This window comes from Papio anubis, chromosome 2 (assembly GCF_008728515.1).
Source record: "Papio anubis isolate 15944 chromosome 2, Panubis1.0, whole genome shotgun sequence".
NCBI lineage: Eukaryota > Metazoa > Chordata > Mammalia > Primates > Cercopithecidae > Papio > Papio anubis.
Window position 1 is genome coordinate 44,304,132 of NC_044977.1, and position 27,730 is coordinate 44,331,861.

The following is a 27,730-nucleotide window of genomic DNA, read 5'->3' on the forward strand; positions in this document are numbered from 1 at the left end:
ATGCAGAAATGAAGGGTAGAAGAAGTTGTTTGTAATGTATTAAAAGGCAGTGGTCAAGATCAAAAAGCCTAAAGTCAGATACCCTACTTGCTACCTGCTAACTGCGGGAATTCAAAGTCACTTGATCAATCTGTGCCACAGTTTTCTCATCTGCAAACTGGGGATAATAACAGAACTCACTGTATAGAGGTCTCATAAGGACCAAATGAGTTAATACATGTAAAGCTCTTAGAACAATGCTAGCATAAATGAAACCTGCTGTAATAAACACTTATTTGGGCTGCTGTCTCAGAAGAGGATGCCAACACAAAGTTCCAAAGGCACTGAGATGGGTAGCATTCCACCAAATAAGAAAAGTATTTGCTGGCCAAAATACACATACCTTTCCCAGTAACACTAACCCAGAGAGTTTTGAGAGTCTTGAATTTTCTCCCAGCCATAAGGTTCTTGGCTTGAAGTAACAATCTGGTTAGGAACCATTGTTTAGCCTCTGCCCAGGGGGTTACTCTGCTTGCTTTTTCCCTGTCATTGCTCTGGGAGGTTGGGGATGGCATAGTTCCTTGCCATGCCCCTCCACCTTTGTCCAATGGAGACATTTAGAGTACAAGCAGATCTACCTCTGAGATCATACTTTATCTTCATTATTTGTTTTTGTATTCAGAGCAAATGCTGTCCTTTTTCAAGATGGGGAGCACAATTGTAGATAATCAAAAAAGGGTAAAATCTGTAAGTAAGTTCTGTCTAACTTCAGAATATGTCCGGATATATGAGTTGCTTTCTCTGATTCTTTCTAGCACAAACTAGTATTAAAATGAGCTCAGTTCCAGAAGCTTTCTGTACATACTGACAGAAAAAGACATCCCAATGTCTGTTAGGAGACCATGGAGGCTGGATGAGCATAGAACATTTGCCATAGAAAATCTAGACTCTGGCATCTGAGGGTTTTGACTGTATAGCCCTTGCTGGGGCATTCAGTATGGTGGACAGAAGGGAGCAACTAATGAATGCTTATCTATTATCATCTTTGTTCTTTTTAGGCAGACAAATTTCAGATGTATGTCACCTACTGTAAAAACAAGCCTGATTCCAACCAGCTTATCCTGGAGCATGCGGGCACCTTCTTTGATGTAAGCTGTGGTTTTCTATTCTTGAGCAGCTGATGAGCAGGTGGAAATGCTTCTCTGCTTTGGCATGATGGATGTTTAGCTATCCTTTTTTCCTAAATTTTCTTTACTGGCCACTCCAAACCTTAAGCATGGAAAAAAAAAAAAAAAACCAGTATATGTATTTTGTTTTATCCCTTCCTATCTTGACCAGTGTGATTGTGGACGAGGCAAATTTGTCTCCATGCCTCCACACCAAACCTAGGTAGCCATAAAGCACATGTTTAGAGAAGGCCCACTATGATGCAGTGGTTGATTAATATATTTCACTTCTGCTTCACATACAGCTCTCACAAACGTAGTGTTTCCAAAAGTGTGATCCTTGGACCTCAGTCCACGTCTATTAAATCAGAATCTCTCAGCGGGAGCCCAGCAACCTGAGTTATAAGGAGGCCTCTGGGTAGCTGAAGTCCACTCAAGTTTGAGAATCAGTTCTCTAATGCAATTGATTCAACCTTGGCTACACATTGGAATCACCTGGGGAGCTTTGAAAAAAACTGATTCCTGAATCCCATGCCTGAGGTTCTGCTGTGATTGGCCTGACTGTGGCCTGAGCATTGGAATATTTTAAAGTTTCTGGTGACAGTGATGTGCAGCCAGGGCTGAACACCTCTGCTGTAACAGAAGCCAGGAGAAGAATGAGGCTGATGTGCCTTGTCAGATCCTTTGGTTTGGAATGATGACACAATCCTGTTGAGGAATGGTGGGATCTATTTAGTGCTGGTTCCCAAAGAGAGTGACCTATTGGCTTTACAGTAAGCAAAATCAAAGGGGGCCCTGCAGGATTCAAAGGATGAATAAGAGGGAAAGATGAAATTGGGGAAAAAAGAAAGTTTAGTGAGAGGCGGACTATAGCAGTGAAGGCCATTTTGGCAGTCATATCAGAAGTGACAGAAACTAGAAACAGCACTTTTTAAAGGTTATCTGTCTATCTTTCTGCCTACCTGTTTTCATTTTTTTCATAAATCTTTGTATGTCTACTGTATGCAAGATAGTGGGCTAGGCCCCGTGGAGAATATAAAGACATTTAAACATGGCTCTTGTACTCAAGTGTACAAAAGACACCTTCCCTGAGCATCTTTCTAGCCTGGCACTGCCTCAACAGAAATGATTCTACAAATGTCATATTGCTCAGTAAGGAAATGACTCTTGAATGGAAAGAAGCCAGATGAGGAAAAACGCACATAATTTTTTTAACGGAGCATTGAGATGGAAATGGCTCTATGTGTCCCACACTAGAATATCTTGGGTTAGATTTGGCATCACAGAAGAACCCAAGAAAAGTGCTTCTCTCACCTGATATTATTGGGTATCATATTAGATGCCCTATGCCACCCTTACATCTGATTGAGAATCTTTTTCTCTTAGGATGCTTCTGTTGATTATTCATGAGCAATATCCAGAAGGGTCTTTTTGAAGTTTTAAATGCATTGTGTCCTGTCTTCCACTTAGCACTTTTCTGACATACATGTCCTGTGCTCTGAGCATGCCTCAAACTCTTCTGCTCCCCATCTTTGCTTACACTGCTCTTTCTGCCTAGGATAGACTGTGTCCCCTCCACACAATACAGACATACAAACACACACACCCTTCTCTCTCTCTCTCTTCAAATTCTTCCTATCCATTAAAGTTCACATGCTACTTCCTGCATGAATCATTTCCTTTGTACTTTGTCTGTTTGTCATAGCATTTATAATGATTTGCCTTTTGGCAGGTTAACAATGCACCTTTCTGTTACTCACATCTCCCTCCACCTGTGAGCTCCTTGAGACGTTATGCCTGATTCATTTTTGTCACATCTCAGTGCCTGGCACCAGACTATATTTTCCCTTAGTCCTACCTACCTTTCATCCCCATTTCTAGCCAATTTCTATGCTTTGATAAGTCAGATGTATCCCCAGATTTCCCACCCTATACCCCATTTCCGACATAGTGCCTAGTGAACCTCTACATCAGTTGGAAAGACTGATGGAAGCCAGAAAACCGGTCCAGTATGAGTTCTTCAAGTCTGCCCTGGAAGTGGGAATGGAGGACAGTAGACTCTCTGGATTGCTTTCAAAACTTTCCAAAAGGCATAATCTTTGCAGCTTATTTTCATTCCATCAGAAGAGTTTCCCTAACTTCTACAATTAGGAACCATCTGCTTTAGGCCCTCATTCTATAAATGAGATTTAGAAATGAGATAAACCTTTAATAAACGCAGTCACCTAATATCCATGACTGTAAAAAGAATGCAGAGAATTAAAGTCCTAGAAAGGCTTACACATTCACATGATCCAGAATTTTTGACCCTAAATGTGAGAACAGCATGGGTGTGATGTCTAAGCTTGGTTTGACTGATGTAGGCCCCTCCCTCTCTGCTCCACATGCAGCCTTCCTGAAGCTGGGCTTTTTGTCAGAGAGGAAAGAGTGCCAAAGGTGAATTGTTGCTTGTGCTTTCTTGCCAAAGCTCCCAGATAAACTCACAAGGTTCAGTTGCCTGAAGAGAGTCAAGCTGCAGCTGTTTTGCCCATCATCCTCAAACAAGCCTTGTAACTACACACCTCGGGGAAGAGGCAAATAGTGACAAAATTACTACTTTCTGGGAGAGAAATCATTTCTTATAGGCAATGGCATAATTTTTAAAATTATTATTATCTCTCCTCCACCCTTCTTCATAGCCCCATAACAAGTCCTATCAAGTCCATCTTTAAAATATTTCTTTTATTCTTCCTAATACTTTATTCTCACTAATTCTAGCTTAGGGCATGCCCCTACATTGCATACGTGAACCTATTTTAAAATAACAGCTTTACTGAGAGATGATTTCAGATATCATACATTTCACCCATTTAAAGTATGAATTCAGTGTTTTTGTGTGTGTGCTCACAGATATGTGCAACCATCCCTACAGTCGATTTTAGGACACTTTCATCACCTCACAAAGCAACCCTGTATCCTTTAGCCATCACCTCCCAGCGCTCCACCACAAACGCCCACCCCCAAGCAACCAGTGATGTACTTTATGTCACTGCAGATAGATCTGCCTTGCCTGGACATTGCATAAAAATTGAGTCATAATACATGGTCTTTTGTGACTGACTTCTTTCACTTAGCATAATGTTTTCAGGGTTCATCTATGTTGTTTCGTGCATCAGAACTTCATGCCTTTTTATGTCCAAATAATATTCCATTGTATGAATATTCTACATTTTGTTTTTCCACTTATCAATTCATGGGTATTTGGGTTTTTCATGCATAGACCTGGAATTTGAATTGCTGGATCATGTGGTAACCTCAGATCTACACACCTGGGCTTTTGCAATAGCTTCGTAACTTGTCTCTGTCTATTTCTCCAAGATTTACCCCCATGTTGCTATTAGATATATATTACTCTTTCTGAAACGTTACTTTCATCATGTGTTTTTTTTTCTCTTTTTTGTTGTTGTTTGTTGTTTGTTTGTTTGTTTGTTTGTTTTGAGACAGGGTCTCTCTCTGTCACCCAGGCCGAGTGCAGTGGCATGATCATAGCTCACTGCAGCCTTGACCTCCTGGGCTCAAGTAATCCTCTGACCTCAGCCTCCCAAGCAGCTGGGACCACAGGCACGTGGCACCATATCCAACTAATTTTTGTATTTTTTGTAGAGATGGGATCTGGCTATGTTGCCCAGGCTGGTCTTGAACTCCTGGACGCAAGCAATCCTCCTGCCTCGGCCTCCCAAAGTGCTGGGATTACAGGCATGAGCCACCATGCCCCACCCATTTCTTCTCTTTAAGATCTGTGATGCTTTTCCATTGAAAAACTTACCCTCATATCCTAACTCTTTTCTAACTCAAACCCATCAATGACCCAGCCTTGCATATCTAACTTTATTTTTCACTTCTTATGGAAGGTGGGTGTGCATCCTCTGTACCATTCAGTCATGGTCCTCATCATCATGTAAACATACAATGATTATTTCAGCCGATACATTTTGTGTTTGATGTAAGTGAGTGTCATTTCTCCAACCTTTTACTTAACCCACCCCACCTGCCCACCTCACCTCTTAGCCCCAGGTGAGGTTGAGGCCTTGTCTCTACTAACTACCTGGCCACTCCGAAACCCAGTAATCTCTCCCATTTTTATTGGCTGTACCATTTCCTGTACTGTCCTTTGTTGATCTCTAGTTCATATGCGTTGAGTATTCTCAGCTAGACTGTAAGCTTTTTGAGGACAGGGACAAAAATGTACCTTTTTCTGCTGTTTATAACCCCTAGACTTTGGGGAGTAGAAGATCATTTTGGAGGTAGGATAGAGAATAAAAGGAGACACTAGAAGCACAAACAGCAATTGGAGGCCATGGCCTTAGCCTGGGCGTGAGTGATGAGGGTGATGTCCCTGGAAATGGAAAGGAAAGATTTGTCACCAGGGATAACAGAGGAGAAATGACTAAAATTGACTCCATGGTTTCTAGCTTAGGAGACCTGAAGAATGAAGGAGGTGCCATGGATCACTATGAAACATTTATAAGAAATAAAGTGATGACCCTAAGTTGGGATGTGTTAAATTTAAAGAGAAGGATGGTATTAATAAAGGAGATATATCCATGTGCTATTTTAAGGTGACTGAGGGCAGGGAAAGACTCATCAGGAGCCATCAGAATGGAAGTCAGAGCCTCATTCTCTGCCTTCCCTGTACTCTCTTCTCCCCTTTTTGGAGCTGATTTCGTTTCACTCCTACTTCATCTCTCCTTACCCTCTGCTCTGTTATTTACCTTGTTGCTCTCTTTTCCACTGCTCTTTTTCTCCATTTTTGTTCAATTTCTATTTGTTTCACATACCTGCTTCTTTCCCTAACCCTTCTTCCTTTTCCGTCTCTCTCCTATTTTCTCTCTATATCCATCTTGGTCTCTTTTGTTTCTCTTTTTACTCCCTCTCCCTATCAAAGAACATGTTCTCAAACTTGTCTACCTCTTTCTCTTTCTTCCTCTCTTCTGACCCCTGCCTCTCTCCTTTCAGAACACACACATACACATGCCCCTCTGTGTCTAATTGCACCTTGTTCTCATCCCTGCAGGAGATACAGCAACGGCATGGTCTGGCCAATTCCATCTCTTCCTACCTAATTAAGCCTGTCCAAAGGATCACCAAATATCAACTTCTCCTGAAGGTACCTCCCCTCCCCTCCACATCCCCCTCCACTGCCTACCGCCTATGGCAAGGGAGTCCCAGCTTTGGCCCGTAAGGATGGGAATGCTTCCACCTGAAGACCTTTCTTCTACCTAGAGCAGAACTTCAGCCCACACTGGCATTGCTGTCCTATCCCATGGAATTCCAGATGCCTATTTTAAGGCAGAAAGGGAAGAAAAGGGAGCAGGAATAAGTTGTGACTATTTTCTCATCTACCTACCACTGCAGAACTTTTAGCAATTGCCTTCTCAGGCACTGACTGGCTCCTAGAGGCTTTCTTGTCCCTCCTTATAAAAGCAGATTCTTCCTGGTAGCCCCTGCTTTTGATGAAATCAAGGGTCAGAGTCTGGCCAGGCACAGTGGCTCGTGCCTATAATCCCAGCACTTTGGGAGGCTGAGGTGGGCAGATCATTTGGGACTGGGAGTTTGAGACCAGCCTGGCCAACGTGGTGAAACTCCATCTCTACTAAAAATACAAAAGCTTAGCCGGGGTGGTGGTGTGCACCTGTAATCCCAGTTACTCGGGAGGCTGAGGCAAGAGAATCACTTGAACCCAGGAGGCAGAGGTTGCAATGATCTGAGATCACGCCACTGAACTCCAGCCTGAGTGACAGAGGGAGACACAGTCTCAAAATAATAATAATAATAATAATAATAATAATAATAAATAAATAAATAAAAGGTCAGAGTCCTAAGGGCAGTGCCAGTTTACATGGATAGTTGAGGCCAGAGTGGCACCTACCATTGTCTTAATCTCTGTGTTTGCCAAGACGATGAGGATTTTGAGGGAAAATAGTCAAAGGGTACATATTAAAATACAAGAGTATTCTTATATCTGTAGGTTCTCGCATGTTGGGGTTCTTCTGGAGCCAACCAAGATATTTGGATCTTCCTTCAAAACCTTTTCTTTAAAAGTTAAATAACCAAATATGCAAAACACTAAGTAATTTGAGTTGATCCTTCTCATATAAGAATGCATTGATACACTGAAAATCATGTCATTTCCACAGAAAGCCTGGGGAATTGACACAAGTAGTTAAATAACCCCCATCTATATTAATTCCTAAAGTTTAGGGGTAGAGTTTTCCCTCATTTGAAATATACTGCTGGATGCTCCTTTAATGCAAAGATAAAGGGATAGTAGGGGACATGTTATAAGTACATTGTGTAATTTCAGAGAAAATCTGATGTAATTCAGCTCCTGTTTAGAGATGCCTGCAAACATTTGCATAATCTTGTTTCACTGAACTTGAAAACCAGTCTAATTTCAAATCCGCCATTCTAGTCACACTGGAGTGAGTTCACCATTCCTAGCCCATGGAATCTCCCTGGCTTAGCACTTGAGGTTCCGTGATGAGAGGCGTGAGGGCAGCAGTGCAGTGAAGGTGCAGGAGCCTGTGCCCTGGTAGGGTTTTCTGTCCTCTGAGTCAGAGTGGGGCCGTGCCACATCATTTCCCTTCAGCCTCCTCCCTGCAATTCTTCTCCTTCCTCATCTCCAAGAAGAGGCTACGGGCGTTTGCTTCCAGGATTCCAGCCATCCAACCCTGCAGAAATGGCTTAAAGTGTTACAACTGGACATCACACCCTCGGCCTTTACTGAGGACTAGCGTGAGAAAAGAGTGTGTAGGCACCCCAGCTGTCCTGGCAGAACTGCTTTCCCTTCTTTGTTTTTTGAAATTTCTTATATAAAGGCTCACAAGAAATTCTTGTGAGACCTCAGGACAGGGGCATAGGGAATCCTCTCTCCTGAAAAATGGATATACTTTCTGTCTTTAAATGACAGGTGCTCAGGCCCTTCTTTACCTGTGGCTATTAGAAAGTTGGCATTGAATTTTGTGGTTGCTTACAGTAGAATCTCCTTAGCCCAGATTTTGTGTATAATTATCTTCTTCTTTCCTATCCCACTTAATGCTTGGCCTTTTAAAATTATTTTTCATGGCCGGGCTTGGTGGCTCATGCCTGTAATCCCAGCACTTTTGGAGGCCAAGGCAGGTGGATTGCTTGAGGTCAAGAGTTCAAGACCAGCCTGGCCAACATGGCAAAACCCCGTCTCTACAAAAAATTAGCTGGGCATGGTGGCATGTGCCTGTAATCCCAGCTACTCAGGAGGCTGAGGCATGAAAATTGCTTGAGCCTCGGAGGCAGAGGCTGCAGTGAGCCAATATCATGCCACTGCACTACAGCCTGGGCAACAGGGTGAGACTCCGTCTCAAAAAAAAAAAAAATGAATAAAATAAAAAATGAAATTATTTTTCTTCTGCTAATAGACTTTTTAAAATTGATTTTTATGGTTTTTAATGTACGTATCCCACCCAAAGGTTTTTCAGGAATTGGTGGGGTTGTGAATTTAAAAAGAAAAAAAAAAAAGGAAAGAAAGACAAACCAGTGCTGACTCAACTATCCACACTCCCAGTGTCTTAAATCAACTAAGATGCAGTTCTAAAAGAAATATAGCTTTTTACCTCTCCCTTTAATCCTGTAAGGTATAAGCCCCCTAGGATGAATTATGTGGCACAGACAAGGGAGGGAAGTTGAGGATAGAATAAGCTTGTGTTTTGCTGTAGGCAGTTGAAGGAGTGGGCTCTGGAACTTTGTTCTGGAATTGAGTGTTTTAGGAAGAGGTGCCTATAGAGGTAGCTAAGAAGTGGAAAAATAAAGTGGCAGGAATTTGATTGTGAGGAAGTAAATTTTTTTTTTTTTTGGAAAACAGGCTGGGCACAGTGATTCACGCCTATAATCCCAGCACTTTGGGTGTCCAAGGCGGGTGGATCACTTGAGGTCAGGAGTTCAAGACCAGCCTGACCAATATGGTGAAACCTCATCTCTACTAAAAATATAAAAATTATCCAGGCATGGTGGCATGCACCTGTAGTCCCAGCTACTCAGGAGGCTGAAGCAGGATAATTGCTTGAACCTGGGAGGCAGAGGTTGCAGTGAGCTGAGATCGAGCCACTGCACTCCAGCGTGGGTAATAGAGCGAGACTCTGTCTCAAAAAGAAAAGAAGATAGTTTTGGTCTTTTTAAAATGTGCTGTTGGCAGAGTGCCTGCTGAGTAAGAGAAAAATAGTTTGCTGAGCTTTTACTATAAATAAATAATATGGGATTTATTTTCATAAAGTCAGTTTTATTTCAAATAAATGCATATTTAATTATCGGTATCCTCTGGGTTCATCACTTTAGATATGGCGTGAAAGTAGAAACTTTATGTCAGAGTGCTCAGTATTCTTTATGTAAATCTGCTGTGGCTTTACAAAAGGATCCTAAATTAAATGTGGAGCCTTCTCCTTATCACAAAGTATAGCAAGGATCAGAGAAAATTTATTGGCCCAGCTGGTAGATTGGTAGACTTGCTCAATTGTTTTGGGCAGGGGGGATTAAACTAATTCGTGTTTTCTGTCACAAACTGAAGCATATTTCTTGTTTTTTCTCTTATGTTTTACCTCAGGATTTTCTTTGATGATGTATGAAAATAAGATTGGGAAGGTTAAAATAAGGAAAGGGGTGGGAGAATCTGAGAACTTTAGGTTGGCAGAAGTCAATATCACTTTCTGAACAAGAATGACATTGTACTGACTGGAGCCAAGGACAGAGCTGAGCACTGATCACTTCTCCCTCCCAAACATGTGCTCTAGGGGGCGCACTTCTTCTTTGGACTCTCAAAGCTCCCTTATTCCTATGGGAGTGTATCCAAGCTAACACTAAGGATTAGATTTTTAGATCAGACTCTCACTAATTAGATATCTTACCAAGTATAAAGCTTGACTACTAATTTCAAGGATACAAGTAATTCCAAGACAGAGGTGACATGGGAAAGGGCCAGGACCACCAGTGCAACTCCAAGCCTTTTCTTGCAGCATCAGGACGTGCTGAGGCCAGATTGATCTACAAGGTCTGTAAATTATGTATGTCACATTGTATCACTTGCCCTGAAGAGAGTCATTTGGTCATGAAAGACATTCCCCTTTTACTTAGATAGCTGCGTAGCTTATGTGACACCTTCCAGAGAGCCATGCCTCTAAAGCCACAGATTCTAGGATTATTTACCATAAGAAGCCCTAGACAGACCAGATTTATCCTATTAAAAGCATTTCCTAGATAAGTCCTCTTTTGCTAGCAAGTACCATTAGGTTATTTGTCAAGAGGTCTGTCATTAACGTGTTTACAAGATTTGATCTGGTGAACTTCTTTCTTTCTGGGAAAAGCACCTCCACTCAACACGCATCCCCCGCCCCCTGGAGGAGAGAGTATGGATTGCAGATCTGTTGCTTAACCATTCCCTTCCCAGTATCAAAGTGAGCAAGATACAGTGACCCTGATAGGAAAAATGAAAAGCCAACATTCTTCTGGTTTGGGCAAAAATCATTCCAAGTAGTCTTATGATTCTTAAGATAGTTGGAAATGATCTTTTCTCCACCAACCAAATACTGTATATATTTTATGGGGATGGTGATGACTGAGTCTCCAGTGAGGAAATACAAAAGAAAGGACATACTCCCCAGCTCCCCAGGATGTAAAAGAAAGAAGGTATTGCCTCTGGAAGCCTCAATGGGGGACAGAATATAGGAGAGACAGGGTTGATGTGGTGGATAAAGTGCCAGACTTGGATTCGGGGGATCTGGATTCAGGCCTCTGCGTAGCCTCCACTGAGTTCTATAACCTGAGGAAAATCACTTTATCTCTCTTAATCGCACTTACCTCATCTGACAGTGAAATAGCCTGGAAGCCCATCTATTGGCCCCAGATTAGGAACTCCTGATCCATATGATCTAAAAATATTTTATTACTCTGGGGTGTCATAAGCCTATTAAGTCTGCAACCTCGGGTTGTTCCCAGTAGGATGGAAGTCAGCATTCAGGCTGTAGAGGCTTGTAAATAAAAGTGGTGTCAGCAGTAAGCATGCAGGGATATATGGGTGCTGCGTAGCACACTCTTTATCTTCCCTTTATCCTTCTCATTCTTCTCTTTGTTCTCTTTATTGGATTATACAATACTGCACCTCTGTTCTTGTGCTTTACCGGGGTAGTCCCTTCCCTAAGAGGGCAGTCCAGTGACAGAGAATGCCTCAGTTGCTGACTTACAGATCAAGCCATTTGGGAGTTGGGTTGGATTGAGTTAGTTTGGGCTAGATTGGGCTGAGAATGCTCAGTGTGAGAGAAAAATTGTGGTTGAATTCTTGGACATAACCCCTTACCCCACTTCACTTTCTTTATAGCTCAGAGGGAACCATTACAGAGAGCGAAGCTGGTCTGTAATTTCTTTGGTGGGTTAGGTGGTGGGAGGAAGCTGGAGGAGATGGCCCTAATTGTGTCTGGACTTTTTTTTCCCCAGGAACTTTTGACTTGCTGTGAAGAAGGGAAAGGGGAGCTCAAGGATGGCCTGGAAGTGATGCTCAGTGTCCCAAAGAAAGCCAATGATGCCATGCATGTCAGCATGCTGGAAGGTAGCTGTCCTCCCCACACTGGGGAAGCCTCCTCTCTTCCTTAAGACGGGGGAACTTGCATCATGAGAGGGAAGTGGCATGAAGTTAGACAAAAAAAGCTAAGGCTGGAAGAGAGAAGAAACGACAAATAGTTACATAGGCCCTTGTCGTGTGAGAGGGGCTCCACAAGGACCAACCTGGCTAGCACCCTGCTTCCAGGAAGGACCAGGCCTAAGCCACTGGAGGTTATGTGGACATGTTGCTGCCCATGAGAGAGTCCAGGACAGGCCATTACCCCCACTGTTGGTGTGCTAGAGCTCCCAACCCGCAGCAGGCTTGTTTGTGTAGCATCTGCATTGCATCGCCTTGGTCATCACAATGAACAGAAATCCTGATCACATAAACACACACAGACACACACACAAAAAACATACCATCTTCAGCCTTATGCTCATTTTTTTATTATGGTAAAATGTACATAATATGTATAGCATAAATTTACCATTTTAACAATTTTTGAATATACCGTTCAGTGGCATTAAATACATTCACATTCTTGTGCAACCAGCATGTTGTCCTCATAGAAGGTTAGTAAGTCCAGCCAAACAACTCTGATAAGACTTCAGTCAGCTGAAACTATCTTCTTGGGACCAGAAACCTGTAGAGTAAGATTCCAGTAAAGTCATCTTAACACTGCAGAGTGAGTGGGCAGAGCAGCCGTACTGGGGCGGAATTTGTTAGATGAGTTACGATTTGACATTTTTTGGGGAGGCCAAGGTGGGTGGATCACGAGGTCAGGAGTTCGAGACCGGCCTGGCCAACATGGCAAAACCCGGTCTCTACTAAAAATACAAAAATTAGCCAGTTGTGGTGGTGCATGCCTGTAATCCCAGCTACTCAGGAGGCTGAGGTATGAGAATCGCTTGAGCCCAGAAGACAGAGGTTGCCGTGAGCCGAGATCGCATCGCTGCACTCCAGCCTGAGCGATAGAGTGAGACTCCATCTCAAAAAAAAAAAAAAAAAAAAAAAAAAAAAAAAAAAATTAACATTTTTAATGGGTTCTAAAGGAAATGTGTATAGTCTGTTGCAAATATGTAAACACGTGGCTGTTTCATCTCTTCTGGACTCCATCCTACTCCACCAATACCACCACCACCACCACCACCTTAGGAGACTTGATATGGTCTCCATATTTCCTGGACAATCCTTAGCACCAGAAGCCTCAATTCTTAGAGCAAAGGAGCCCTGGCTATTTTCCTTAGGCTGAGCAGGAACAATCTAAATGTACTCCTGTTGACACAGTTTCTCCACTCCTTTCCTCTCTGTTCATACCTTCACCTCCACCCCACCGTGAAGTACCTGCAAGTACCCAGCTCCTCCAGTCTGTCCCTGACCTATGCTCTGGATCCAGCTACTCCATGCATGGTCTGTTTACCAGCAGCAGCAACAGCACCTGGGAGCTTGTCAGAAGTGCACATTCATGGACTCACCCCACACCTACTGAATCAGAATATCTGGGGAGGTTGGAGGGTGGGCAGTAATCTGTGTTTTCACAAGCTCTCCAGGTGATTCTTATGCACATTAAAGTTTGAGAGCCTCTCTTAAAAACTTAAAGTGGTATAAATATAAACTGTATAAAGTGGTATAAATATAAACTGTTGAAGTCTTGTGCAAAGCAATCAAAGGGGGGAATTCTAGAAATGGAATATAGGAATTAAGGTAGACCAGGCACGGTAGCTCATGCCTGTAATACTAGCACTTTGGGAGGCCAATGTGGGAGGATCTCTTGAGCTCGAGACTAGCCTGGGCAACAACAGCTGGTCTGTAGAGACCTTATCTCTACAGAAAATAACAAAAATTACCTGGGCATGGTGTTATGTACCTATAGACCCAGCTACTTGGGAAGCTAAGGTGGGAGGATCACTTGAACCTGGAAGTTCAAGGCCACAGTGAGCCATGATCATGCCACTGTGCTAAAAAAAAAAAAAGAAAAAGAAAAAAAAAGAAAAAGAAAAAGAAGAAGAAGAAGAATGAAGAGAATTAAGGTAATATGACAAATAAAGATGAACTGAAGATACTCAGTCAGGAAGTGTTTGTCCTCAGCCCTACTCATAGCTGCAAGTCAGGAACAGTAGAAAGTTGTGGAGGACAAAGGAGCTATGGGATTTGCCCTTGCAGGAGGCCAACCGTGGGTATGTGAAGTTGTGAGGTTGCACAGGACCTTTGCAGGAGATTCCACTAATATTGGTTATGTATATAAAAGACGTGGTGCAGGAAGGGGTCAGGAGAGATCTAATTGCAATGCCCAGAGATGTCTATGGAAGTGTTCAGCAGTCTCTGGAGTTAGCAAAGAGAGAAAAACCCTTTAGGAACTGAGGACTAACAATAAGAGAGGCCTTTCTCCAAGACGGGAGTGGAACATGGTCCCCCTGACTGTGGCAGTAGAGAAACTCCACAGGGTGAAAATGGATGTTTTTCAGGGTTCGACGAGAACCTGGATGTGCAGGGGGAGTTGATTCTCCAGGATGCCTTTCAAGTGTGGGACCCGAAGTCGCTGATCCGGAAGGGGCGGGAGCGGCACTTGTTCCTCTTTGAGATCTCCTTGGTTTTTAGCAAGGAAATCAAAGACTCTTCAGGACACACGAAATATGTTTACAAGAACAAGCTACTGGTAGGTGGGGCAGGTGGGATAAGACGAGACTCCCTGCTTTCATAGAACCCATGGGCAGGAAGGGATCTGGACACACTCATCTCATCTCCTCCCTGGCCTCCACACCAAAACCATCCTGGACAAATGAAAATGTCTCCTATTTGGAAAGCACCCCACTCACCTCCCACGTCTGCATTTTAGAGTTCACAGTTCTTCTTTCTGTTTGCTTTTAGCACCTCCCTCTTCACCTTCCCTCCCTGGTACCTGCTAATCAGGCACGTGCCTGTAGGTCCTTCCATCCTGGGTAGATGAACAGAATATCCAATCTGTTAAAGTTTGATTGACAGAAGCCCCTCCCTCGGTCCTCTCCTCTTTGTTGCCTTTCCCTTCCCACCCCAGCCCTAAGTTTCCCCACTGCCCTCCCCTTCCCCGCCTCTCACAGGCATTTCCTGTCTACAGACCTCAGAGCTGGGTGTGACCGAGCACGTGGAGGGCGATCCCTGCAAATTCGCCTTGTGGTCTGGGCGCACCCCATCCTCAGACAATAAAACAGTGCTGAAAGTAAGTACTGCTCTCTGCTAGGCACAAGATTAGGGTTGGGGGTAATAGAAGTAGGGGTAGGCAAGTGATGCCTAAAAGCTAAGGCGCAGAGACTCTACTGAGCCATGGGCCTCTCTTGGAAATGGTAGCATCACATGAGTATTGAGAAGCAAATTCTATCCTGAAGGTAGACCCAGAATCTCAAAGATGCATGGTCTCTTCAAGTGCATGCACATGTGTGACCAACAGGGAAGAGGGCAGGGAGTGGCCTGCGGGGCCAGCTCAGCAGGGCCCACTTAAACTGTGCTCTGTCCGTATGTCCTCCTTCAAGTGGCAAGAACAATTGACCCTTTGACAAAAGGCACCTTGATTTGCTCTACATTCATTTGACATTTTTTCCTAAATAGCTTCTGTGTAAAAGGTATAGTGCCTAGTGTGGTGGGGGATAACCATGTACAAGATATGGACCTTATTCCCTGGGAACCTATGTTCTTGAGCCCCTAGTAAATCACATTAGTATGGGGACCATGCTGATGGGGAGAAGTGTCAAGAGGGGGCCTTTCATTAGAGGATGGCCTTGAGGAGTCATTGCAGCTCTCTGGGGCACAGCAGTGATGTTAGCCTGGCTGAGCAGCGATCATGCAGCTGATGGAGCTCCCAGCAGTCATTTGCTTGTCAGGAAAGTGCCCATCACCAAGGAAAAGATGGTCCAACCCCGACAAAAGCTTCACACTTGTTCACTCTGAACTGCCAGCATAGCTGCTACCTGTTGTGAGGCAGAATTACCAGAAAAAAAATTTTACCAAGACAAATGGAATCATCATAAAATGATAGCAGTGCCTTAGTTAACAGAGTTAGCTTGCCACAAGCCCAGGACTGACTGCTAGTCAGTTCAAGTCTGTGGAGCCATGCTAGGTGAGCATCCTGACATATATCCATACTGATTGGGAAGTAGATGCTGCCCCTCCCAGTGCCCACTAGACCTCCCCTGGATCTAGCAACCCAGGTGTTAATCCCTGTCCCAGGGGGAACTTCCAGATTCTGTTCCAGCTCCAGGGCAGATATCAGGATTGGTCAGTGCCTTATGGGTTATGAAATACTTTGACCATTACTCTCATACAAGTAATTCTGCATTGAGTCTTGAGGTCAGAGCACTGTTCTGGGAGTTGGAGAAGCCTGTTTCTGGTATTAAAGAGTCATAAGTATGAAATGATAAATAAACTCCCCAGACATTTGGAATCCTTGAAAATAACAGATGAAGACTGCAGGAGGGTTGAGAGCTGTTTTTGGCGAGGTGATGGGAGTTGGGGTTCTCAGTCTCTCTCCCTGTGGCACTCTAGGCCTCCAACATCGAAACCAAGCAGGAGTGGATCAAGAACATTCGAGAAGTGATTCAAGAAAGGATCATTCACCTGAAAGGAGCTTTAAAGGAGCCACTTCAGCTCCCCAAAACACCAGCCAAACAGAGGAACAATAGTAAGAGGTAACAAACGCCTCTCCCTCCAGCACTGCCTGCCTCACAGGCTTCTGGGCGTGGGAATGGGATGAATCTTTGCTTCTGAAGGGGGATGTGCCCTGCAAGTAGCACTTTCCAGGAAGGCCTGTGAGTTCCACCTAGGATGAGTCATCTCATCTTTAAGCATCTCACGAGTGTCAAATTCAGCAGGGCTTCACTGAGCACCTCTTATTTGATAAACACTCTGCTAGGTGCTGTAAGATTAAAGGAAGTGTAAGATGAGTCGATTCCCTTAAGAGCCATCTAATAGCCATGTCTCACACATGAAATAGACCAGAAGAACCACCAATAGGGATCATAAATGCGATAAGAATTCAAAGAAAGGGGACTTTAGATGAGCCCTAGAGTGGAGGAACGCTGGACTGGTTGGATAGTGAAAGGGCTTTGTGTACTGTAACGTGTGGAGTGGTGGTTTCATTGCAGCTCTTATTGCAACACCCACAGAGACCTCGCTTTCATTCACCTATGATAAGCAATGTCAATGGGCAGAAGAGGACTTATTTCTTGTATCTTTCTGGACCCTTCTGAATCCCAGTTTCCTCTAAACCCATGGATGACTTCTTAAGTATGTCTTTCCCAAGTCTCCATGTGACACCTACACTTCTAATGACTCTTTTGGGGGACACTTCCAAAGAAAGCATACAAAAACTTCACATACATTTTGAAGAAAAAAAACAGGGTTCTAACAGAGATGGTCATCGGTGGTAACAGGTTCTTCCCTCCTCCCCTGTACCTGAATGGAATAAAGCTGGAGGATTTAGTTGACCCTTAGGTACCAACCAGGACAAGCAGTGTAGGGAGCCATTTCAGGGCCTATGAAGCAGCAGCAGCATTGGTCCTGAGCAAGGTGGTAGCCAAAAGAAGGATGTGACTAAGGTAGAGAAACCTCCGTGGGGCAGAAGCCCCAAGACCTGCATGACCAGGATAAAGTCACCTCCTCAGTGCTGCATGGAGGAATTATAACTACTCTGGGGGAGGGATCATTTTGATGTCAGTTATCTATGTCCAGAGTCCAGGTAAAGAGGGGGTGGACTAAAGTCTAGCAGTGGAGACAGGCCATGCCTCAGGGAATCCATACTTTAATAAAGAAATTAGAAAGGAAACAAGTGTAAAGAAATGGTGGTCTAGGATCATAGTGAGAGAGGATACTCAGGTGAGGCTGACTAGGGTTATTTACCCTGACATTGCCCCTTTTTCCTATAGTAGGAGAGTTTGGGCATTTCTAGAATATGGGAAATGTGTATCTTGGAAATGCCCCTAACTTTTCTCCGCTCCCACCTTTTCTCTTGTCCTGTGATGGGTGGGTGAGAAACCTTGGCATACTCTGCAGAGAATAACCAGGTAGTCTATAATTCCATTATCTTGGATTCCTGGATATGGGGACAGTTTATAGAGGAGTTCATTGGTTGGGGAATACTACCCACACTCCTAGGTGGGCTCCCCACATCCCCCAGAAGTTACTTCATCTGGAGTGGACCAGAAGGGCCCACCATGGGCCAGAATAGCAGGAAGCAGAAAGTACAGCCAGCTCTCAACTGTCTACACATGACGGGGAGCACTGGCCCAGTTAATCCAAAACAACAGATGATCTAAAAGTCCTTTATTTTTGGTTTTGAAATGCGTCACATAAATTCTTTTTACAGCAGATTTTCCTTCCTACGAATGTGTGGCTTATGTTATTAAAATAAATTGACATTTCCCAAGCCCACAAATGATGGTGAGAGAGCAGTTGACTTAGAAGAGTTCTGGGTGGGAGAAAATACTTTTTATGATGAATAGACATTGTGTGTATACATGTGCACATGCCTGGGTACTTGCATACACACACATCCACATACATCCACATGTACACCAGAGTGTAATCATTTAAACCCTTTGAGGTGAATTCATTATTTGTGGCACTTTGTTCATGTGGTAGGATTCTCAGGCTTTCAGTTTCCCTGTCCCCCTGATGCCATTACTTCTCCACAAGCAGCATCAGGGTGTCTTTTATAAAAGCGCCCATTGGAAGAGTTGTCATTTCCTGTGCTAATTCACCTAACCCCAACCCTAACCCCACATCTCCCCCAGCTTTTCCTGGCACAGACCTTGCAGCCTTCATCAGTTTCCAGACATCCAGTCCCTCTTGGCCATGGCTGTGGGCTCGACACAGGATGGGGGCACAGTTCTACAGCTGGAGAGCTGAAAGAATGTGGGAGTGGGACAGCTGTATGGTCCGGGGCCCAGGAAGGGGTCTAAATGCCGGGGGTGCACTCAGGAGATGGTCTTAGCTGACACACAGCAGCACAGCTGGCTCCAAAGCTGCTGTGGAACCTGTGACTGTTCTCCAATCTTTGAGAAAATGCCTTGGCCGTCTGTATTGATAAGAAATCATCATAAACACGCATGAGATCCTCAAAACCCAGCCAGATGAAGGCAATAAATTCCTTCTCCACACCCAGGAGTTGAAGGTCCAATAGCAGGAATTTCCCAAAGATAATAGCCCCTGGAGACAATATTCCACTCAACCTGTTTTCCTGAACAGAAGAAACTTAAGTTTAAAAGAAATCTTGGCTGGGTGCAGTGGCTCACACCTGTAATCTCAGCACTTTGGGAGGCCGCGGCGGGCGGATCACTTGAGGTCAGGAGTTTGAGACCATCCTGGCCAACATGGTGAAACCCCATCTCCACAAAAAAATACAAAAATTATCTGGGCGTGATGGCAGGAGCCTGGAATCCCAGCTACTTGGGAATCTGAGGCAGGAGAATTGCTTGACCCTGGGAGGCAAAGGTTGCAGTGAGCCAAGATCACACCACTGCACTCCAGCCTGGGCGACAGAATGAGATTCCATCTCAAAAAATAAAAATGAAAAAATAAAAGAAATCTTATCACTTCTGTTTTCTTTATAGGCCAACTGTAAATGAACCCTCATCCTAATTACAGCATGTACAAAAACTTGAATACCCTGAATTTGGGATTATTGAAATGACCTAATCACTTGAATAGAAGCCTAGGCTCTAAGTAGGATATATATCTTCCTACTGCCTGTTATAGACCCATTCCCAAATGTATATATATATATATATGTGTGTATATATATTCACATATACATACACCCCCTCTGCAGCATGGGCTGGAGGAGTTTTGGGAAAGGGGGTCATTTTGTGTTCAGTTATCAACATAGTGATTATGTATTTACTAAGTGCAAGAAGTGACATCACTGAAAATCGCATAGGGCCACTCTCTTTAGCAGGATAATTTTAGACAAATCCCTGCTAGAAAGTGCGAGGCGCTGCTCTGCCCACCCAACCGGAAATCCTTGTGTGCTCTAAACCCACAGTGGTTCCCCCCACCCCCACCCCTGTTTTTTTTCTCTTTTTCCTGCAGGGATGGAGTGGAGGATATTGACAGCCAGGGGGATGGGAGCAGCCAACCAGACACCATCTCCATTGCTTCTAGGACCTCTCAGAACACAGTGGACAGTGACAAGGTAGGACAGAGTCCTAACCTTCCTTCCCCTGAGACTTCTTGATGGCTCAACCACCCCTGAAGAGGTACCCCTAGAGAATTTCTCTCACTATGGAACCTACCTTCAGGAGCCAGTTGTCTCTTTGTGCCAAGAGGGAAAGAACAGGGCTGGAGGAGGCATGTCCCAGCACGAGATCTGGTCTGAGGGGATGGAAGACTGCGGTGGTTCAGGCTGACCTCTCATGTTGGGAGAGTTTAACAAAAGTGGACAGGCTGAGTAGTGAGGGAGTCTAGGTTTCTTCTCTTTCTGAGATGCCCCACCTGGGCTTCTTGGGCTGCCCTGCCTTCTGGGAGGACGGATCTCAGGAAGGCTGAATTGGGATAGTGTCCTGAGACCTTAGTGGCTGTGATTGGCTCAAATTTACAGTGATTTGAGAAGAGTTCATCTCAAAGTTAGACCGAGCTTAATGGTTTGGGAAATGGCCACAGAGATGCTGCTTGGTAGCAGCCTCTTATCCAAAGGGAGTCTAGTGGAAATGATGCTTTCCTCTGGCTAGATTATTGGGGCTCAGTTGCTGAGAGACAGGAGGACCAGGAAGTGCTATGTGAAGGATGTAGTTGTTGTGTGAGAAAGCCTGGCCACTTGCTTTCTAACATTTTGGAGCAAGTAAGCAAAAGTTAGTAGCTCTGATGGGAAAGCAAAAGAAAAGAAACTGTAGCAAAGGCTCTGTGTATTTGCCCCAGGTAGGTGAGGAATGCAACCGCCGGAATCTGTAGGAGGGGGAAGAAAGGGTCCATGTCTGAGCCTTCTCTCATTTGCTTACTCCAGAATTCAAAGAGTATGAGATAATCTTTTGCTGCCTATTAGTGATCTTATTAATGAAGTTCTGGGTTTCCAAAGACTATTTGTCCCTAGTTTATTCAGACCTAGTATTTTGGCCTGCTCCTTCAGGCTCAGACAGCAGGCTGTGTCGTTGCTTCATCTTAGTTTTCTAAGTTACAGGTATTTCTTTTAAAGATGATCTGCATTCATTAGGATTTTTCCTATTTTTTCTTGCTGGGAGAAAAAAACCATTGAGACCTTAGTGTGGGGACTGTGCCCCGAACCTGCTGAAATTATGGTGCCAAATCACCCTAATCATGCTTTAGACTAGTGCTCAAGGTCATTCAAGGTAATTCTGACAACTGCCCTCAAGTTTTTAAGCCATTTTCTACTGACTATCAGAGTGGATGGAAAATTAGTTTTTTTTTTCCACTTGTAAAAACATACAATGAAAAACCATGTCTGTAATTTCCTGTCTCCTCTGACCTGTTGTCTAGAAATACAACCTAGTGTTCCTAGCGTATAAAAAGTGTTCGTCTTTAAACAGTCAGTGGGTGGTAAGTCAAGTGCAGTGTTTCCCATGTTCAGACATAGATTATTAGTGTCATGGTCCAGGGAATTCATGCCTTCCAGCTGCTAATCCATCTTCCCAGCAGCTCTGACTTTGACACAGACCCCTATGCTAGAGCCATTTGTTTTAGGAAGACCTCAGCTCCAGCTATGCCTTGTCTTTCTGGCAAGGTGTGTGGGGCTGGACTAGAAGACCTCTGACAGCAGCCATTTTACTATTAATGAGGGGTCCTTGTACTTAGACTTTACTCTACAAGTAAGCAAGCAGGCTCAGAGAAACTAAGTGACTCACCCAAGACAATGCTAGTAGTTGTGGGAAGGCAGGAACTAGAACACAGATCTCCTGATTTTTCCAGTTTTCCCCCACTCTGAAAGTCAAAGCGTTGAATTCAGATGCTAGGATGAACTCAGCTGGTCAGTTTTTCTGCATATTTCACAGAAACAGCACTCACATATTCATGTAGAAGCACCCATCATGTGCCAAGCTCTGTGCTGGATGCTGTAGAGAGATGTGGACTCTTTGTTGAGTGTGAATCTCTACCTGTGTAATTTTTTGTTTCATGTCTGTCTCAATAGCCAGGTCATTGAGCCCTGATGAAGGCAAGAGCTGTGTCTGTCTGTTTCATTGCCGTACTCCTGACACGCAGCACAGAGAGGCTCAGGAGATACTTGTGAAATAAATAAATAAATAGAGGGAACAAAATGACTGGTCTCAGGAAACTCCAGGAGGAAGAGGCAGCTAAAACCAGTGGTCTGAAAGCAGACAGATATATGAACATTGCGTTTTTAAATATGCTAAAGAAAGATCAAATCCCAATTACCTTCTCTGGCCTTAGGAGACATGAGCAGAAGGTAGGAGATTCTATGTTATGTCCGTATACAAAATCTAGAAAATTCCTTAGACATAGTCACACTTTCAAAATAAGGGGAAGATCATTCTAGGCTTATGCACTGTAATTTAAATGTTCTTACTCTTCTAACACAAAACGGTGATAACAGGGCAGCCATGTGTCCTCTGTGACTGCACTTTCCTTCATCCGTTAAATCACTCATTGGTATGTTTGAACTTGTAGATGTTATCAGCAGTGTCAGATTTTCCCCTAACTATTCTAGACTGCCAGGGAACCCTGGTTTCTAAGTGGTCAGGTGAACAGTCTCTGAAAAAGAGGAAGTTAACAAAGTGGACTGATCAGGTAAACTGACTCATATTCAACAGAAGGGCAAACAAGGGCACTGTGGGAGGGGAGTGGGTGGAGATATCTCACCCAATTCAGACTCATCTAACAATAGACTTCTAGAAAAACCGCCCCAGTCTTCCTCTTACAATCCAGAGGAATGATAGTAATAGTTTCCCTGTCTGGCTGAGTAGATGAGGAAAGCATAACCATTAAAGAGTCATGACACACCAGCTTGATGTGTGGCGGCTCCAGGGTCTCCTCCAACCACTCCATGTGTGTTACGTACGCTGTGGTGTGGTGGAAGGAGTTCGATATACCTAGGTTCAAATCCCAGCTCTGACACTCTGTGTCACATTGCATAGGTTACTGTACCTTCCTTTTTCTGTAAAGGAGAGATAATAATACGTATCTCACTAAGTTATTGGAAAGATTACGTAAAATATTTGCTTGATAACCATTAGATATTCAGTAAAGGTTAATTCCCACTCTTACTAGAGGGCAAAGGTTTAGATACTATGAATAAGACTGCACAATTATTTGGCAGACTATGAGGATCTTTGAAAATGCTTGAGCTAGTTCTGCCCTGTGGTTTTATTGTTTATTAACTGTCAGCAGGTTCTTTTCTGTATTAGACCTAAAGTGATGTAGCTTCAACTCACCTGTCTATAAAAATAACTTTACTCTCTTTTCCATCTGCTAGCCCTTCGAATCTAAGGTTTGGATATTTGCTGTTAGCATTGGCTCATGGATTATTTTATTATTTAATTAATTATAGTCTATTATCATCATGTATTAATTTTAGTGCTCAAATTGTACCACATTTTGCTAGTGGCAGCTCTTAAGGCTTTAAGTGTTGAAAGATGCTTGTCACATCTTTTCTCCAAATCATCTCTGTTTAGAAGTCCTCAGTTTCTGTGTCTGTTCCTTATATTTATATATTTTTCAGATGCTTCCACATCCAGGTTGCCTTCATCTGGATTTACTCCAGTGTGTAATTTCTGTATAAAACGAGTCCTATAAATATATCTAAATATAAATACATCTAAAAGGTACATAATACTGCAGAAGTATTCTAACTAATGTAAACATGGCTCCTTGTTCTAGGACTAGCTGCTATTTGCAGATCCTGCCTAAGACGGCATGCCATGTTTCGCATGTGTGTCCAGTGCTGGCTCATAAAATCTCCATGACCTTTTTTATGGACTGTCCTTAGTCGGGCGGGTGACTTAGTAACCTGAGTGTAGGCTACTTTACGTCTATTAGATTTTCTCTTATTTAGTTCCATCTCAGTATTCTAGAATGTATTGAATACAAATTATATTGTCCAGTGTGTTAGCCATATCTCTCTGCAGTATTGGATAAATGTATCTTCTGTAGCTTCATCCAGATTCTTGCTAAAAATACAAGATTGGGAGCAGAAGACCAATGCCCAGCACCACTTCTTATTTCTCACCTAGGGTCTGTAACTTGGAAACCTCCTTGTCTGACTCTTCTTTGACATCTCCAGGGAAGGAAACGCAACCACTTTTCTCTATAGCAGAGAAGCTGAACTGTTTTCTTAAGCTGTAAATCCTCTCTTGATGAGAAGACAGTCTAATATTCTTAATCCTACATTAAACACTGACAATACAATATGGGTGCCTCAGTAAATGGCATTAGTAACTTTTCTAGGGTTGCTTTTGTTCAGTACTTAAATGGGTCTGCATAGCTTCTACCTTGCACCTGTCTAATACAAAGGCAGTAGTTCCTTAAGGGGCAAACAGGTGTGCTTACTTTGTTCCATGGTGATCTGAGCCCCTCCATATTCTGTCCAGGAGTCAGTTCATGATTTTCTGAAAAGGTCATTCCACTGTGAATCATCTTTTGACTATATGTGCATTACTAAATGGTGGGGCTTTGCAGTCACACTTAGAAGAAATCTAGAATTATAGAATTCTAGCCAAGCAGAGCTGAGTAATGAGGTGACAGCCAAATATCTTCTTGTTTAACCTGATAGATATCTGCTGAATCCTTTCCAGCTAATGGTACAAAAGCAGCCGTTTGCACTGTAATAGTTCCAGTGCATGTATTTGCCATTTAGCCCAGGCATGCTGGAAACATAAAATAAATACTTATTGAAGGGAACATTACAAACCTATCCTAGTAGGGATACTCTCCATCCAAAAATCACTATAAATTTCCAGACACGTCAGAGTTGGCTGGAGAGAGGGAGATTGAAGTGAAATTGACTTGCTGGTACTCTTCTCTGAAAAAATTATAGGGGAAGGAACACTGCTGAAACATTTCAGGCTGGTGTGTGGTTTGAAGAGGAACTTCAGTAACAAGCTAATGTGAGCTGAGGTGCAATGTGGGCTGATAATGGTGATATGCTAAAGAAGAACAGGGAAATACCTGGAGAACCCCTGAGATTTTTGGATATAACTCAATGGTTTTTAAACCCTGAATTATCACATCAATGTAGTGCGTCAGGACCAAGATTTTGTTTTACCAATTGGGAAGGAAGGCTTGGGTCAGAGACGGTAAGGGTCCAACTAAGGGGAAATTCAAAGGATTCCTGCAGTGTCACTGCTGCTTTAATAACAAGCCGTAACATGATGCCAGTAAACAAGAGGCAGAGCAGCCTGGCTGCAGGAGCCTTCTAAGAACAGAACTCCTGTAGAGCCTTACCTGTTTCATCAGAACTGACAGTTTCATCATCTGCACACTGGGAGGCCACTAGATGCAAGGGCAGTAGCTAGAGAGAGGAACCACTCCCTGCACCAGGAGATACCCAGTCCCTGTGTTGGTATATTCCCACCCACTTCGTTCATGAACTGTGCAGAGGTCCTACCTACTCTACAGCAGATGCTGTTCTCCATGCTAGGAGTACGGCAGTAAATGCGAAGAGGCCCTGCCATCTTCCAGCTTACATTCTGGCATGTAGAAAACCAGAAAGAGAAAGGATGTCCATTTCTAGTCTTCTGCTAATTGCATCAGCGATAAAGGACTGCTTGGTTTTGCTTCTGAGAAAAAGTGGGCTAATGCTGCAACTGAAAGCACTTGAATTAGATGTAAGAAATTATTTTCCCTGTAGGGATTAGTGCTTATGGAGGACAGATGACTGAGGAAAAAATTGAATGTCTTTACTTAAATGGGTTCACAAATAGGAAGACAGACAAACAAAAACAGAATAGGGATGGAGTTAGGACAACTCAAAGCTCAAAGGAGAGCACCCTAGGTCCCATCCCCTAGAAGCAGTCTTTGACTGAGATTCCTATGCATGTGATTTGAGAAAGTGCTCCTAAGGGGGGAAAGAGGGAAGGGAAGCAGGGTCCAGTGGGGAAGGAGTGAAGGCTGGTCCCTCCCAGAGCTCTGCAGTAGGAATTGCATGGAGTTTGCCCTGCCTTGAGGCAAGGGGGCCAGCCGTTTGTGTCAGTTGTGAGCTGTGAGCAGCCAACAGGCACAAGAGCTGGGACATTGGTGCCCTGGCAGGAAAGGGGATCTGGGTGGGCTGCCCGTAGTGTCTGCTGCAGGGAGGAAATGTGATGTAAAAGAAAGGGGATGGGTTTTGAGATCAGGTACAATCCTCAACTGGGTGCCAGCTGCATGACCCGAGTGGTCCTTTAATCACTTCATACCTCCATCTCCTCATCTGTACGATGAAGGCAGTGATTTCTACTTCCTGGGATTTTGAAGGACTAGCTGAGATCCTATATGAAAGAGCACAGAAGACCTGGGGTAGGTCACTGCCCAGGGGACTGCGGGGCACTCCTGTGCAAGAAAACAGGCAGCAACATGCCCCCTAGAGTTTCAAGGGGCCACAGACCACTGTGTTTTGCCACTGAAGAGAAAACCAGACATCTGGAAATGTGGAGACTTGGCAGCATTAGGATCGATAAAAATCTTAGCAGTTCACATGGTAATATTTTTCACTTGACACATTCTTAAAAACCATCAAGATAGTCCACCCAAGACTGGGTCTCCAGCATGTTGCTGACAGCATGTTAGGTTTAGCTGTGGTCCCTGGACAGTGGCACCACACACTGGAGATCCAGCCCATTAAATGTGCTATCTTGAAGGCAGGAAAAATGGGATAGGTCCCTGGGAAAATTTCCTCAGCACTTCCATTACTCTGCCCTTTGTCTCAGTGGGGCTGGAGGGGCCCCTGAAATATTTCTTATTAGGGAGAGATTATACTGCCTCCCATTTAGTAACAAAACACTTCAAACCCTTAAATAAATACCTGAAAAGTGTATATAATTGCACTTCCAGTTACCAAGGCCTAGAGTAGATATATCTGAAGTCTAAACACGGGCTTTATAATATAGCTGCGTAATCTCGAGTCTCAGTCACATCCCACACCTGACAGCATATAGGATTAGAATTGCTGTATAAATCCCAGATAGAAACACTCTGATTTTCTTCAAGGACTTGACAGTCACTCCAAAGTAGGAAAAATACCATCTCCACTCTAAGCCCAAATTGTTATTATTTTTTTTTTTAGCTTTCTTAATAATTCAAGTCCAGAGCTAAGTTTGAAAATAACTTTCTTCCTAGTATAATTCCTTTGTTACTTTTATCTGTGGTAGGCAGGTGGCTGGAGGAGGAGGAGGAGCAGAGGGTAACAAAATGCAGAGGTTTCTGTGGTACTTGGGATGCCTGCAGCTCCCCGCCTCTGGCTGCCCTCTCACCTCCCAGAAGCACAACTCCATCCTCTCCTCAGAGACATTCGACACAGTACAAATGTGTGGGCTTTTCAGAACAAATTGATAAAGTGTGAGGAATTGAAGTCACAGGTTTTCCTCTAAGTGAAAGTTCCTCAAATAAATGACTGGCTTCCAGCTGTTGCGTACCACCAAAGGGTATGAAATATACTTTGCTGAAAAATACAACCTAGCTTCACAGGGCAAAATATTTCATATCAGCATTATTTTACTTAATATTTTGATTTATATTCCATAGCTTGAAAACCTCCCTCGAGAAACCCATCATTAAAATTGCCAATCATCTGCAAAAGCAAGTAAGTTTCATAAAATATGGCTGCCAGTGAGTAGTTTGCTGAACACACGCAGCTTGCAGGAAACCTCAGAAATGCCCTGTGGTACTCAGAGCACTTGGACCCGCCTAAAGGTTTGTTTCACATTTATACAAGTACTTGTTACAGAAATAGGGACGCTGGAAAAAGTGATTTGCCAGTAGAAGAGATCTGTATGTGATAGCTGCAAGGGTAACCAGAGACTAGATCTGATTCAGTGTGAGTTTGGAATTTGAAACCATAGAATCTTAGGAAGGAAAG

The 27,730-nt window shown here is 43.6% G+C and overlaps 1 protein-coding gene across 24 annotated transcripts in view; it reads left to right on the plus strand.

The window, feature by feature from the left end:
- The window catches only part of KALRN (kalirin RhoGEF kinase), a 690,448-nt gene that overhangs the window by 447,600 nt on the left and 215,118 nt on the right, over positions 1–27,730 (plus strand). For all 24 annotated transcript variants that reach the window (XM_031662269.1, XM_031662306.1, XM_031662320.1 and 21 more), the window contains 7 exons: positions 1,038–1,127; positions 6,199–6,291; positions 11,640–11,751; positions 14,211–14,401; positions 14,840–14,941; positions 16,261–16,403; positions 19,804–19,906. In XM_031662269.1, coding sequence (XP_031518129.1) covers positions 1,038–1,127; positions 6,199–6,291; positions 11,640–11,751; positions 14,211–14,401; positions 14,840–14,941; positions 16,261–16,403; positions 19,804–19,906 — 834 coding nt within the window. The remainder of the gene's footprint in view (positions 1–1,037; positions 1,128–6,198; positions 6,292–11,639; positions 11,752–14,210; positions 14,402–14,839; positions 14,942–16,260; positions 16,404–19,803; positions 19,907–27,730) is intronic.